Below are 15,594 nucleotides of genomic sequence, written 5' to 3' on the forward strand. Positions count from 1 at the left end.
GAACTCTATTTTTGTTTTTGGTTGAAATTTAAATATTTTTTAGTTTGGCAACACAGCAATTGTGAGTGGTCGTGTCAAGACAGATGCTTTGCCCATCGTTTTTTGCAATAAATTAATTGATTTCTTCTAATTAAATTATAGTGAATCAATTTTGTTAGCAATGCAAGTGTGATGTGAGCCATGAGAAATATTATTCAACAAACAGTGATGCGAAAGACTTCAAAATAGGGGGTGTATCACGAAATAAAAAATGGCTTCTGGAGATACCGATCACATTGAAGTGATGGATAGTACGGTATCTAAAAAGTCTGAAAATGCAACTGGAACATCAATCTCCGAGGACGATGGTAGTGCTATTTTAAATTTAATAAAAACATTAACTTATCCAACTGTTACATTTTCCGCTACATTTGTTTCCTTCCTTACATCTGTGACAGTCGTGAACAGTGAATCTCTGTAACCACTACTTACGTGGTTTATTTGTTTTCAGATCGCGACAGGGTCTCCATCGCTGAAAAGAATGTTCCGTACGACGTGAGTACTAGATCTATCACACTTTCTTACACTAACATTAGCTGTAAATCTGCTGTATGGGCCTAGAAAGTAATGGGCAGTGAAGGCCTATTAAAGTCTGTATGCATATTCAACTACACCACAATTAGCTGAGAAAATGTAAGATAACACCCAGATAATGTTTCATTTGTGAATTTTGGTGTTGTAGGTACAATCAGTGTTTTGCCCAACAAATGTAAAGACAAACTAAAAATGTCTCACAATTAAATATTTCAACCATGACAATAGCTAATTATTGAGAAGATGTGTCAATAATAACAACATTCTAGGCCATTGATCTAGATACATGTCCTAGTATTTACATAACTGTGCAACTTTTACTCAATAGCCCTCTTAAATATATCAAATTGATAGAAAAGCAGTCATAAAATATTTTACTGAAAAATTCATTACAGTAAGATGACAAATATACATAGTTTCACATCTGGTATAAATTTTTTGATTACAATATTTTTTGTTTCTTAAGTGCTGCAGCTCTTGTTGGTATAGTTCTGTTTTATATTTATCTTATTCTGATTAATATCCAACAATTAAGAGAAGATTTTTTTGTCTTCAAGACAATTATTACAGCTAAGTTCAGTCAGCCTTTGAAAATTGCGTAGTCGGAGTTCAATGTGCTAACTCAGAATATAAAAAACAGTATTGTTTACAAAATCAGAGCTTATGGTTCGACACTGACAGCTATTAAGTCAATAATTTAAGGCCTAGACTTTGGACTAGCACCTGCGGTTATGTAAACACAACTCGCAATGTTTCTTGCTAATGTCGCATGCCTCTGCATGCTTTGTAAACAGTAATCTTGACACGGAAATAATTTTAAATATTTGCTAATTTTTTTCAATTATGTTTGTATTTAAATAACAACTTCTCCAAAAATATATCTGAAGCAATTGTTTATTTCTTATAACAATTTATAAGAGAATAGGTTTTAATTTTTTTTAATTTTTTGAACCATATTCTATTCTATTCTATTCTCTGTGGGGGTGTAAGTACCTGCACCTGGCTCTCTCGAGTGGAACCTTTGTGCATATCCCCAAGGTCTAAACTGCCTTCCTAAGCTTGGACCATTTCCCACCACGCTGGTCCACTGCGGGTTGGTGGGTTCACATATCTAGATGTGCTAGATCTAGATATGCAGGTTTCCTCACGATGTTTTCCTTCACCGTAAGAGCGATGGTATACATTGTACTTAAGTTAAAAGAACTCATTGAACCATATAACCATAACATTTAACAGTCTGTATCTGAACTGAGTCAAGGGTAATCAATGAAACAGAGTTTTTTCGATCATCTTAATATACTTCACCAAAATATCAACGGTTTAATTAACAAATCTGACATTTTAACATTGCATATGAATGAATTAATTAATGATAAAATAGACCTCGATGTAATATGTATAACTGAGCATAATATGGTGGAAACCGATATACCTGTTTTACATGTACAAAACTACAAATTGGCCACTTATTCAGCTAGGAACAATAGGCATGGAGGGACATGCATACTTGTAAACAGTAGGCACAGATACAAGGAAATTAATCTAAATAGTCTTAACACTCCCGTTATTTTTGAATGCTGCGGAATAAATTTGATAGAACAGAACATAAATATTATCTGTATTTATAGATCACCAAAGATATCAGCTTGGGCATTTAACGCATTTTTAGAAAAATTGGATAGTTTATTAGAAAAAATCTGTGATAAAAATAAAAAAACTATACTATGTGGCGATTTTAATATTGATCGACTCACTAGAAACGCTAGGTCTCATGAGTTTGAGAATTTATTACTGACATACAATTTGAAACTAATTATTAATGAACCAACAAGGTTAAGTAGCGGAACATGCCTCGATAATTTTTGTCACAACATACGTGGATGCAAGTCTAAGGTAATTGAATTGGCCTTATCCGACCATACAGCACAAATTTTAAAATGTCCGGTCAAGGAATACTGCAAGTTTAGCCATTGGTTTGTTGAACGAAGAGACTATAGTGAGGATAATTTAAAAAAAATTGCAGAGCATATCTCTCAATTAACATTTAACGAAGTATATTTAAGCCAGGATGCGGATGAAGCATTTGATAATTTTCACAATTTATTTAAGTTATTTTACGATCTTTGCTTCCCTATCATCAAAATCAGAGTAACAGCGTCAAAGAAGCCTAAATGGATTTCAAATGGAATTAAATACTGCTCTAAGCGAAAAAGAGAATTGTTGTGGAAGTATAGGTTATCCCCCAGTCAGGAAAATAAGAACATCTTTCAAAATTATTCCAAACGCTTCAGGAAAATAGTCAAACTTACCCAAAGATCCCAAAATGACTATTATATAAAACATTCTAATAACAAATGTAAAGCGACCTGGAACATAATCAATAAAGACAAGTATAAACAATCTATTGAGGACATAAAGCAAATCAAATCTGACAACAAGATTATTGACGATCCTCAAGAAATTGCTAAGGCTTTTAATGATTTTTACATTGAACAAATTAAGCCAATTACTGAGCCTAACAATCCTGCTACATTAAAAACTTGTTCCAGTGTTCACTCAATTTTTATGAGCCCTACTACTACCTATGATATAAATAAAATAATAAAAAATCTTAAAAACAAAAGTAGTACCGGTTTCGATGACATTTGCACTAAAGTTATTCAGTATGTTTCTGAAATTATATCACCTGTATTAAGCTTCATCATGAACTTATGCATAGAACAAGGCACATTCCCAAAAAAATTAAAAACATCTATTATTAAACCAATGTTTAAAAATACAGACAAGGAGAACATGGCCTACTACAGACCAATTGCTCTTATACCTATATTTGCTAAGATCTTTGAAAAAGTTATTTATAATTGTCTGTACTCTTATTTTGAGAAAAACGATATCTTTGCACCGGAACAAAAGGGATTTAGGAAAAACAAAAACATAAATTTAGCTCTATACGATTTTTTGTCCGACGTGGTCACATCATTGGATAAAAGAATATTAACAGTAGCTTTGTATATGGACATGACAAAGGCTTTCGATTATGTGAACCATTCGATTCTATTAAGGAAGTTACAAGCTTATGGAGTTAGAGGTAATGTTTTAAATCTCATTAAATCATATTTGAGCGACAGGAAGCAGAGAACGGTAGTAACAAGACTAAGTCAAGATAATAGAACTCTCCAAAAGTACGTTTCTGATGATAGATCTATCAAATATGGCGTACCCCAGGGTAGTGTTATTGGGCCTCTGCTATTTTTGGTCTACATAAACGACCTGCCTAAAGAAACTAAGAATACAATGGTATTATTTGCTGACGACAGCACAGTTTTATTTAAAAATAATAATGTAATTGCATTGGAATCTGACATTACAAGTACACTATCGCATGTGATTGAGTGGTTGACATCAAATAATCTTTTAATTAATATTGACAAATCGAACATAATGATATTTAAAAATAATTACAATCATATTCCAGAATTAGATAAACTTGAAATTAAATACAATAATAAAAATATTAATAATATTGATTCCACAAAATTTTTAGGTCTATATATAGATTCTCATTTGACATGGAAAATCCACATAGAAAAGGTCTGTTCTAAATTGAAGTCATTTTCTTATGCTTTACACATGCTTTCCAAAGTTGTCGGTCAAAAAGCAGTCTTAGCTGCATATCATGCATATGTTGTGTCTGCTCTGAGGTATGGCCTAATTTTCTGGGGTAACTCTACGGATAAGACAAATGCCTTCAAGGCTCAGAAAAGGTGCATCAGATCAATTTGTAAACTGAAATCTACAGATACCTGCAAACCCCATTTTATAAAACAAAAATTATTCACATTGCCGTCATTATATATTTTAGAGATAGCGCTATTTGTAAAAACGAACAATGATTTATTTGGCCAATTTAACATTGCAAGATATAAAAATAAGATCAGTGCTGCGAGTCGCTCAACAGCTTTATATAATAAAAAAGCATATTTGGAATGGCGCCCATAGTATATAACCATCTGCCGAATAGTATTAGGGAAATAGAAGTTGTTCATTTGTTTAAAAAAAGGCTGTCACAACTTCTCATTGGAAAAGCCTATTATAGCCTTAGTGAATTTCTCCAAGACAAACTTTAGTTTCCTTCCTTGTGGCTGTGCCTAGGGTTCCTTATAAATTAATGTTAAATATGTACCCAGTGTGAGTTGTAAGATAGCATTGATATTTTTTTTTACTACTTAAGCCTAATTTCATGAATTGTATAAAAATTATATTGTTAATATTTTAAATTTTGCAAACCCTTTCGGGTAGAGTATAGCTAAGCAACCTTTAATATAATTATTATCACCTATGTAACCTATATTCAGCAAATAAATGCCTTTGACTTTGACTTTGAACTTTAACCAAGTTACTTACGAGCAATGAAAAAGTTCCACCTGCCATTGAGGTTCCATAATGTTACTATATAAAATCATTGAAAGTAACTTGGACATGTCAACGATGGCCAATGTAATCATAATGGTAATCAATTTGTAATCATCATTTTTATAAATATGTTTCTTATTCACCTACTTTTCTTTTGTTCTTCAGAAACAGATCATTAATATAAAAAAAGACAGTGAATTTAAGAAAGAAAATACATTTATTTCGACTTGTTATTTTAGTTCCTATTAGGTAAGTAGATTTAATGTTTTCCCTGAAAACTATGTTTTATTTTGTTCACTCAAATAACTCAAGTAGAATTTGTAATCTGCTGTTTGCCTACGGCTTTGAGTTCTGAGTAAATGGAATGGGAAAAAAGTTATTTACTCATTATCAAGAATTGTTATTGTTCTCAGCAGTAAATATTTCGAAGCAGTAAAATAACATTTTATTTTCTCGATAAAGAGTGGAATTTAGCTGGTTAATTAGCGAAGCATTTTACATAATGTTTTTTTCGTAAATGTCAAGGCTAGTTTTTTAAACTTACTAACGGTTTCCATAAAAACCTTGTTAAAATTTTCAATAATTTACAAAACATAGTACCTATATTTTTTTCCACAAATTAACTTCTAAACTAGGAGATCATAGCTCAGAAAGGGGGTGTAGAGAATTTTAAAGTTAGTGAGAAACCACACGAAATAATTTTTCTTTTTGACTGACACAAATATCAGAAATGTATGTATCAAGCTGATTTATACTGTGTCTCCAGTAGGAAAACTGTCCGCCAATGACAGACCTAGCTGAGTATCTAAGGTTTAGTATGCCGTTGTAAGTTTGTTAGTTTTTCTCCTAGTAATGGACGAACAGTGACGTAAACTGGGAATACAGCCAGACAAACATCCTACAAACCCTTTGTAAGTTATACATATATATAAAAACGGGGATAAGTATTTAGGTAATACGATGCTACACGTGCTTAGGGACACACACAAAGCGCTATTTATTATCTAAATGAGTTGTGTGACTCAGACCTCATTAAGTTTTGAGTCATTGACCTGACTAATTTGGTCAAAGCTTGCATGGCTGATGCGTTAGCACTAGGCTTTTGAACTTACGGCATTCGAGACATTATGCGTAAATGTAGCCGGTAATGGCAGCATGAGGAAGGCCGAGGACAGAGTTTTCTTGCGTCCTTTCGGAGAGGACTATGTTCAATCAATTTTTGAATGGATTTGAATTTACCCTAACTTACTTTTAATTATACAGTCGAAACTATTGTTATTTATCTCTATTATAAACTTATAAAAATAATACATTTATCTGTCACGTATTAAGCATCCTAAAATGTATTTCCTACTTTACTAACAAATAAGTATTACAATATGGCAAAAACGTATTTTGGCAACACTCCATGTAGCGTAGTAACGAAATAATAGCCAATTCTCACACTGAAGTTATTAAAACCAAGATTTTATTAATAATAATATAAGCAAAGAAACTTTACTTTGACCCTTAACTTTGAAATACGGCGGACAACTTTCACTTATTTCTAATTGATAAGCGCACGCCTCACCTACATTAATAATTATTGTTTGTAAGTCACTGGCTGACCTATTGTCAGTTTCTAAATAAACTAGTAACGTATCAAAAATAGTATAAAACAGGTTTGTAGAAAACCAAAAGACTAACGAATATGGTTAAGTAAATTTTGATTTATGTTCGATTAGATATTTGCCCCTCAAAAGTTTTCAAAAGCCAAGCTAAGGCTGTTGTCACACTGCCCCGTATCAAGCTACATGCCTGCTACATGCATTGTTTAAACGCATGACACGTAAATGCGTTTTCTGTGTGTTGGACTGTGCGTGTTTTATTTGTATTAACAAACGGAGATACTTACAACCAACGTCGCGTCGTCAGGACACAACTCAGATTATCTCGTTGGATTTCCGGAATATAAGGGAGCCTATGGTTATTTTCAGGCTTTTGCAATTGTGCAAATCCATACCCACCACTTCTTTCTAAGCCGGATAGGTCCTCTCCTAACAACTTGGAAGAAATACCTATATACCAAAGATACATTGTTGCGATCTTCACTGATGACTCAGGGTCCTTTATACCAAACATATCACTATCAAAATTTTGGATTAAAAGCGTTTAATACGCGTCCTTAATTCTGCTTTTAAGGCCTTCACTGCGTTGCACCGTGTCCTCCTTCCTTTAGGTTAACGGAGGAGAGGTCCTGTCTGTGTATCTGTGTCAAGATCTACCTATATTTTATTAGGCTATGAAGTATATGTTGCATATTTAACAAACTCTTTCCACCCGCAGCCGGCGGTGGGCCCGCTGGGCGCCATCAGCAAGGTGCACAAGTCGGACCGCAAGATCGGGCACCGGCGAGTGGGCGAGGGCGGCGAGATCACCTACAAGAAGATACAGTCGTCGCAGATCATGGGCTCCATACAGCTTGGTGAGTGCTTCTTAAGCCCCATCCATACGCTTGCTGTTTGTCACAAACACGGCAAACAGCAAACAAAGTCACAAACACCAACCACAATCACCGAACACAAACAGCCATCCACATGCTCGGCGAACGCTCATAACATTCCGAACCGGCAAACACGGCGGACGACGAGCTATTACTTTCGGGTTGACATATTTTTATTATAGAAATTAAAGCAAGAGAAAGAAAAAAGGAAAATAAGAAGAAAGCAAAGACGATGATGGGATAATAATAATAATTAAAAAAAAAATTAAAAACTTCTTTTTAATTATTATTTTATACGTATTATAGTTTTTAGTTTATTTGCAATAATTTTTAATCAAAAGTAAGATGCAAATGATACCAAAAAGTCCTACTAATCAATACGAATCATTCAAGCCTAAACACGAGGTAGTTGCTATATGCCTACCGTTGAGGAGTTCCCTTGACTGCCTTCCGTTTCCATCATCAGATCAGCTCAAGGTCTATTCTATTCTATTCTCTGTGGGGGTGTCAGTACCTGCACCTGGCTCTCTCGAGTGGAACCTTTGTGCATATCCCCAAGGTCTAAACTGCCTTCCTAAGCTTGGACCATTTCCCACCACGCTGGTCCACTGCGGGTTGGTGGGTTCACATAATCTAGATGTGCTAAATCTAGATATGCAGGTTTCCTCACGATGTTTTCCTTCACCGTAAGAGCGATGGTATACATTGTACTTAAATTCAGAAAAGAACTCACATGTCAGCGCCGGGATTCGAACCCGCATCTCTGGCGTGAGAAGCGGGCGCTTACCCGACTGAGCTACCACCGCTCCAGCTCAAGGTCACCATCATATTTTTTTGTTACAAGAACTATATTTATGTTTTTAATTTCATTAGAATCGGTTAATATGTTGTGTCCAAAATGGAAATTCATACCCTGTTTTTACCCCTTTACCCTTAGGGGTGAGATAAAATTCTGAAAAAAAATGGGACCACTTGGGAGCTCAACCAAATACAAAAAAAAAGAATTTTCAAAATCGGTTCATAAACGGCGGAGTAATCGGTGAACATACATTAAAAAAAATGCGCGCCAACGAAAAAGTGTAGCAAGTTGATACGTCCGCCTCCCGCAATGCTAGCGCGCATACTGACCGCTGCCAGACGTCTGGATACGTAGCGAACTGTTTGCCGAACATCCTTTGATCTGGCAAGAAAAACCGACACCGATGCCGAACACTGGCGAACACAAACACAAACAGGCAAACAACGACAAACACCCATCCACACGTCAGTGTTTGCTGTTTGCTGTTTGCCATTGTTCGCCGAGCGTGTGGATGGGGTATTAAATATATGTACAGTTGTCCAAAATTAATAATGCACATGCAGATCTTCACACCTGAATCATTAAATCGTAAGAGCCTTAGAAAAAACACTTGCATTTTGCACCTTGTTCGAAAGAAATAGGAGTTAATATCATGTGTCACATAATCGAAAACAACCGATCTGTCAAAGATTTCTATGCGCATTATCAATTTTGGAGCACTGTATAAAGCAAGGTCGGCACAGTAACCTCGATGTACGGTGGCAGAGATGATGATTGGTTGTCGATTTAAAGGTAACGTTCGATTTTCTCTGTGCTTGGTGAGTGTGTGTTGTTGATTTTGACACCCGACGGCAAAGAGGGGTGATATAACGTCACGTTGACAACGTGTCTGTGGGTGTGTGTATCTGTCTGTCGTAGAGTATCTCTTTAAACGGCTCAACTAATTTTCTTTTTCTTTTTTTAGGGTCACAGGTAATGTTACCGCGACTGTTCTTAGACATGTTTCGTGAAAATCGGTTCAGTGGTTTAAAAGTTATGCGACTTTTAGTGTTGAATGCCGGGGTTTTTAACGTTGGTTGGGTTGATGTTAGGAATCTACTTCTTCTTAGAGTGGAAGTTACAAACACAATATACTAAGAGTCACCATGATGCTAGTTGTAAGAAAGGTATTGTGAGATAAAGGCTTTAGGGATTGATTACAAAACTACGTCTGTAGTCCCGTTGTTTCCACATTTAAAATCCAAACGAAAAGGTTAGAAATAAAACATATACAATCCATGTTTCCAAATTACACATAATGTACTTTTTCTACGAAAATAACCAAACGAGTTTTGCTGATACCTAGGTTTTTTATTAGAATAATTTTAATAATGATTGCCAGACTAAACGTATGTTGGAAATACCAATAGATCAGAGGGTCACTCTTACGAAAAACAACTTCTAGGACTATTACAAATTACAAATACCTACGCGTTAATCTACTATTCAGTACTCGGTCATTTATAGCATCCATAAGTTTTACACAGGTATTACACATTAAATTAGAACATTATGGACCTTTTTGTTTTCGTAGTAAACATCTACAGGGCTAGAAATGGAAACCTACTACTGTTTACTATAGAAACCAACGAGTACCATACCACAGACACAAAATAACCAATTGAAGCAGCATTACACCAAAGCGTGGACATTTATCACATCTCACACAAAGATTCAGGAAAACGCACTGAGTCATACCACACGCGTCACAAACATATCGTGTACAATGCAACATAATGTTTACTGACAATGTTTGTGTTGGTACTGGGGGGTCACTGTATGAATCGACGAACGAACGAACGAGAGTTGTCAAGCAATCTGCACGCTTAATACAACGAGATAGAACCGTGGTTAACGCAGAGCTCCGAAGCTTCGGAAATGCGCTAACCACGGCTCTATCTCGTCAAAGTCAAAATTTTTTATTCATCGTACAAATATAAAATTTTCTGATGAACGTCAATTTTTACAAATTACTCTCCGTTCGGATAAGGGAGCTCTTTCTGTCTAAGGAGAAGAACGGAGGCAAGAAACTCCTGAGCCATCTTTTCAAAAAAAAGACTTAAAACTAGTTGGTATACAATACGGTTCTACCTTTTTTGGCATAAGATTTATTTGCCTAATCTCGTATTGCATAGTAACGTTTGGTCAAAGTCTCGTTACGCCGAAAATCGTATGGCATAAATCTCGTTTAGTAAAAAGTTATTTCGCATAACATTGTTTAGACTAATAATGGTATGGCCAAAACTTGAATAGCCTAATAATGCTATGGCACAGGTTTATTAGGATTATACAAAGTAATAATATTCGTTTGGCTTTAACTTTGACGGAGCGTCTCCCTACATAGCGCAAACTGGTGCCTTGTATTGTTTCCGCTGTTTGGAAAACGCTCCGCTCCGCTTCGCTGCGCTCCGCTTTGGTTTTGATGAACATGTGCACCTAACCGCTCCTCCTCGCTTTGCTCGTCGTCGCACCTATTTTTAGGTTTCGATCTCATGGGGTTTGTAATAATTATATTGGTCGTTAACTTTCGATTTTTTGATCATACAATATCGTGATTTTCGGGATGTAGGAGAAAAATACCACAATTTGTACATTTACTACATACTTAATATATTATTTATTAAGATAACATTAGGAGAAACAAGATTATACATAGGTATAGACGAACATAAATTTGAGCAAACGAAACTTAGGTGTTTAAAGATTGTGCCTAAAGAGTTTTAGACGAAACGAGCCTTATGCCACATAAGTCTTGGCAAAGTGATGGTTCGGCCAAAAAAGTTTAGACCATACGAGTTATGCGAAATGAGTTTTGGTCAATAAAGATTATGCCAGATGAGCGGAACCCATACAATACATATAAGCTTAATAATAAAATAATAATCGTTGTATTAAGAGTGCCGATTGCGTGACAATTCTCGTTCGAGAGAGTGACCCCTTAGGCCACAGGCAGCTTATTGTATAGTATTCCTGCGATGGCTATCGTTTTAAATCTCAAAGATCCTGTGTGGTTAATTACTCATTAGCCAATCACAATCAAAGTCAGCTTCTGACAGATTTAAAACTGTTATCACGCCCCACGGCACGGGTACGTTATCGAAGTCGATAAACATATACCGTGTCGTATTTATGGCAAATCGCGGTATAATAGGGTAGTTGGGTAGGGTAAGAGGCGGTATGAAGTTCGCCGGGCCAGCTAATAATTTGATACACACATTTCACATCTGTCAAAACTGACCTATTAATGTGTATAATACGGCCTAACTTCAGTTACGGTTTCATTCACTATCGTGATAACATTGATAACGAAACACCCTGTGTATACACACATCTGTTTACTTTTAGTTGCTGTTTGAAAATATTACTCTTCAAATCATCCAATTTGTGTGAGATGATAGTGACTCATACATTTATTTAGTTGACGCCTCGAAAACTAACATTTTGTATCGAAAACTGTATAGGTACAGGGTGTTGCCAAAAGGGTATACAAAGTCGAAAGGGGGTTACTCAGGGGGTCATTCTGAACAACTTTTGTTCTACAAGTTTTGGAAGATCACGAAAAAAAAACTCTTTCCCTTTTTGCAGCACCCTGCATAAGATGCATAGGTGTTTCTCACACTGCCCCACATCACTCTGCGTTTTGCGTGTTGCGTGAACTCACGTATAATAGATGCGTTTTCTGTTGGCCTGTGCGTGTTTTCTTTACAAACGGAGATACTCTAATCTAAAAAGCAACGTTTTAACACGCTTCCACGCAATTACCTAATGTCTCGCAAGTCCACCCTTTCCGTGTACATATATTATTAACTTTTTTACTCACATACAATATATGTTGCGAACCGTATCGCCGTTGCGGAATGTGTACAAGTTCTGTTAGGTATTAATGCAAATTGTTAACAGATGAGTTATAATGCGGTTGTCAAGGACGAGCATTACCGCTGGTTGCATTCAACGCTAGGCATTTGTAATTGTGATACTTGTACATAAAGAAGATCCTATAATGAAAACGGCTAGTGAAAAGATCGAGAGCAACTATGATTTTCTATGCAAAATTTCATCATCATCATAATTAGCCTATAGCAGTCCACTGCTGGACGTAGGCCTCTCCTAAAGCACGCCACTGGATGCAATCTATAGCTTTCCGCATCCAACCATAACCAGCCACCTTTAGCAAGTCGTCAATCCATCTAGCCGGAGGGCGTCCCACACTACGTTTACCTAGTCGAAGTCTCCACTCCAGAACACGCAACATTTAGTTAATTTACTAATTTCACACTCACCTTTACTCTAAAACCGAATACATAGCCAAAAGCTATAGATTTGTTTTTCACGATTTAATTAGTCTATTACACTCGAATTGAATTCAATTAATTTCTGTTATATGACCTACTAGCTGTTCCCGCGCGCTTCGCTTCGCCTTAAAAAGTTTTCCCGTGGGAATTCCGGGATAAAAAGTAGCCTATGTTCGTTCCCAGGGTCTAGACCGTATGTACACCAAATTTCATTCAAATCCGTTCAGTAGTTTTGGCGTGAAAGAGTAACAGACAGACAGACAGACACAGTTACTTTCGCATTTATAATATTAGTTAGGATACCTATATTTTTGTATTCACTTTTTATCCTATATTTTTTTTTTGTCCTCTGAAGTTCTATACTAAATTCTAACTAACCTATCGTAACACTGAAGATAATTTTAACAAAACCGGTTTCAGATAATTCGCCTTTTCGTATTCACTTCTCGGTTCGATTAAGAACCTGTTTTCAGTTTCAGTGGTTTCATGAATGGATGTAATGTGACCTTGGATAGGTCTTGGATTGCTGGTTGAGGAAGGTCGAGGACAGTGTTTTGTAGTGTTATACACCAAACTACCCCAACTATTTCAAACATCGTATTTGAACATAATATTTACGTTTTTAGCTAGTAATATTGTAATGCGCTGTTAAATTTACTGCAATATTGCAGACGGCATCATTAAGCTTGCCTTTTTTTATTAGTAGTAGTTTGGTGCTATAGTCACTGGAACTCTTTCAAGCTCGTCTGAATGCTAAAATAAAAGCTGGACAGAAAGAGAAAGAGTCCTTCCAAAAAGCCGAAAAGACGTCAGCGTAAAACCAGAATGGCTAATACAGTTGAAACATTCACGAAGTCGCGAAATACATGCAATGTCTGATCCGAGGTCGGCAGTCGAAATATTCCATTCATAAGCGACTGTCTCACTCACTGTACGCAGGGGCAGAAGTAAAGCTTATAAGTATATAAGCTAAATAAACTGTGGGGCTAATATTATAAAGAGGATAGATTTTTGTGTGTAAGTAATGTATGTTTATAATGAATGAGGTCAAAACTACTCAAAGTAATTTCAATAAATGTAATAAAATTATTTAAATTATCACTCAGTTGTATAGGCTATATTTTATCCCGTAATTCCCACGGGAAACCCTTTCAAAAGAATGTGAAGCTCGGACGGAAAAGCTATTTTTAATATAAAATCCATAAAGTATTTTAACAATTTGTTCCTTGAAAGCGATGTTTTTCCAGTGAATATGTACCTATATCTGTGACAGAATTTTTAAGAGGACAGAGTTTGTTACTCATTGGTCTTACTAGAATTGTAACAGGCTTTACTTCTGTACGTATCATTCCTGTGTAACAAGGAAAGATTGTAATATGTAAGTGTGTAAGTTGGGTGGCGGCCAAATCTAGCACTTGCGTGAATAGAATACGAAACGGGACCTAAAAAAATATCAAGATGGCAATGTCTGCATATAGTTTTTTCTTATTGAAAATAATAATATCAGTATCTCTACATTCGTTGAATATATTTGAGGCACAAAAAAAACTGTCTTGCAGCGCATCAGAATATACCTTGTTTCACGTGAAAAGATATGTCAGATGTATTTCCAGTGTTGCCGCAACGGAGTTCTCAAAACGCACATATCCAGCGCTGAAAACGTACATTTAGGGTTAAAACCGTACATGAGCTGTTTTTTTTACTAAAATCACTCAATTTAGCTTTTCCAGCTCTTTCGCACCTGCTCGTCAGCAGAAGTACTATATTTTAATAGATTTTAGTCGTGAGAAACGTACCTATATTTATTATAGCATTTTAAAAAGTGTTACAATGTCCTAAAACCTTCAGAGTAGGTACCCCGCAGTTTTATGTATGATATACTTATACTCATTGTAATCATGTAATAATCATATTGGTTGAGAAAATAATCATACAAGAAAATCAAAATCGTAACTAATTGTGGTTAATAATTTTTTTGCTGCGATTCCAAAAAAAATACGTAAAATAGTCCATAAACAAAGATTTTACACATGATAATCATGATATTGGAAGTTAAGTTTAAATGGTACATTACATGGACCAATTATATACACATTACACATGGGAGGCTAAAATAGTACGTCAAATGTGTAAAATGTACGCTAATGGCAACACTGTGTATTTCCCCGTGAAACAAGGTATAGATCAAATTCTGAATGAAATGTTTTAAATAATTAGGGGTCATAATTATGGTGTCATCATATTGTAAGTGGAACTATTTCATTGCTCGTGAGTGTACATAAATTATCAAGCATGAGAGCGATTTAGAATACGAATATGCAATAAAACTACATCTACTCTACTAGTATGTAGCTTCGAAGCCTGCACCGACCCAGAGACCGAAAACAATGTACATATTTTCAACAGATCACACTAACCTATAACCCCATATGTGTTTTCGGTGTAAGGTTAATAAAAATCACACAGGGCAATGCCTTTTGACTTCGCCGATAACGAGCTGTTGCCCGAGCACAGGATTCGAAACCTCCGTTTACGTTGCGTATCGTCAAATGTCACTGTCAAAATGTAAGGCAAATTTGTTAGTTCCAAAAGTGGCATTTGTTTTTTCCATGTTAGGTGGAATTTCACCAAACGCTAAACGTATTTAGTAGCCGGTCATAAGTCTGTCAGTTAGTACAAAATGTATTTAAAATTTGATTTAAATACGTTTAGCGTTTGGTAAAAGCGACCCTTCGTGTAGATTCGAAAATAGTATCGAATCCTATGCTCGCGCCTCTGATGGCCTTGCGAACAGCCACTTCCTATGACACCGGAAGTTGGCTGATTTTGAGCACATTCGCTTGTTTTATTTAAATGTATATATTCACGGTTTCGATTGGTATAAATTTGCGAAGGATGTTACGATTCATTTGTTTTGTTGAGGTTGAGGATGTCTCCTTGTTGTAGATTTTCATTTTGTAGATTGCAAATGTTTGGTGGTAGCTATATTGTGCGAG

General features: G+C 35.7%; 1 protein-coding gene across 11 annotated transcripts in view; it reads left to right on the forward strand.

The window, feature by feature from the left end:
• Nucleotides 1-47: 47 nt before the first annotated feature.
• The window catches only part of LOC105388794 (phosphatidylinositol 4-phosphate 5-kinase type-1 alpha), a 72,695-nt gene continuing 57,148 nt past the window's right edge, over nt 48-15,594 (forward strand). For all 11 annotated transcript variants that reach the window (XM_048630030.1, XM_048629903.1, XM_048630072.1 and 8 more), the window contains exons 1-3: nt 48-347; nt 491-534; nt 7,312-7,450. In XM_048630030.1, coding sequence (XP_048485987.1) covers nt 251-347; nt 491-534; nt 7,312-7,450 — 280 coding nt within the window. In that variant the 5' untranslated portion in view covers nt 48-250. The remainder of the gene's footprint in view (nt 348-490; nt 535-7,311; nt 7,451-15,594) is intronic.

Source organism: Plutella xylostella, chromosome 2 (genome assembly GCF_932276165.1).
Source record: "Plutella xylostella chromosome 2, ilPluXylo3.1, whole genome shotgun sequence".
Classification (NCBI taxonomy): Eukaryota; Metazoa; Arthropoda; class Insecta; order Lepidoptera; family Plutellidae; genus Plutella; species Plutella xylostella.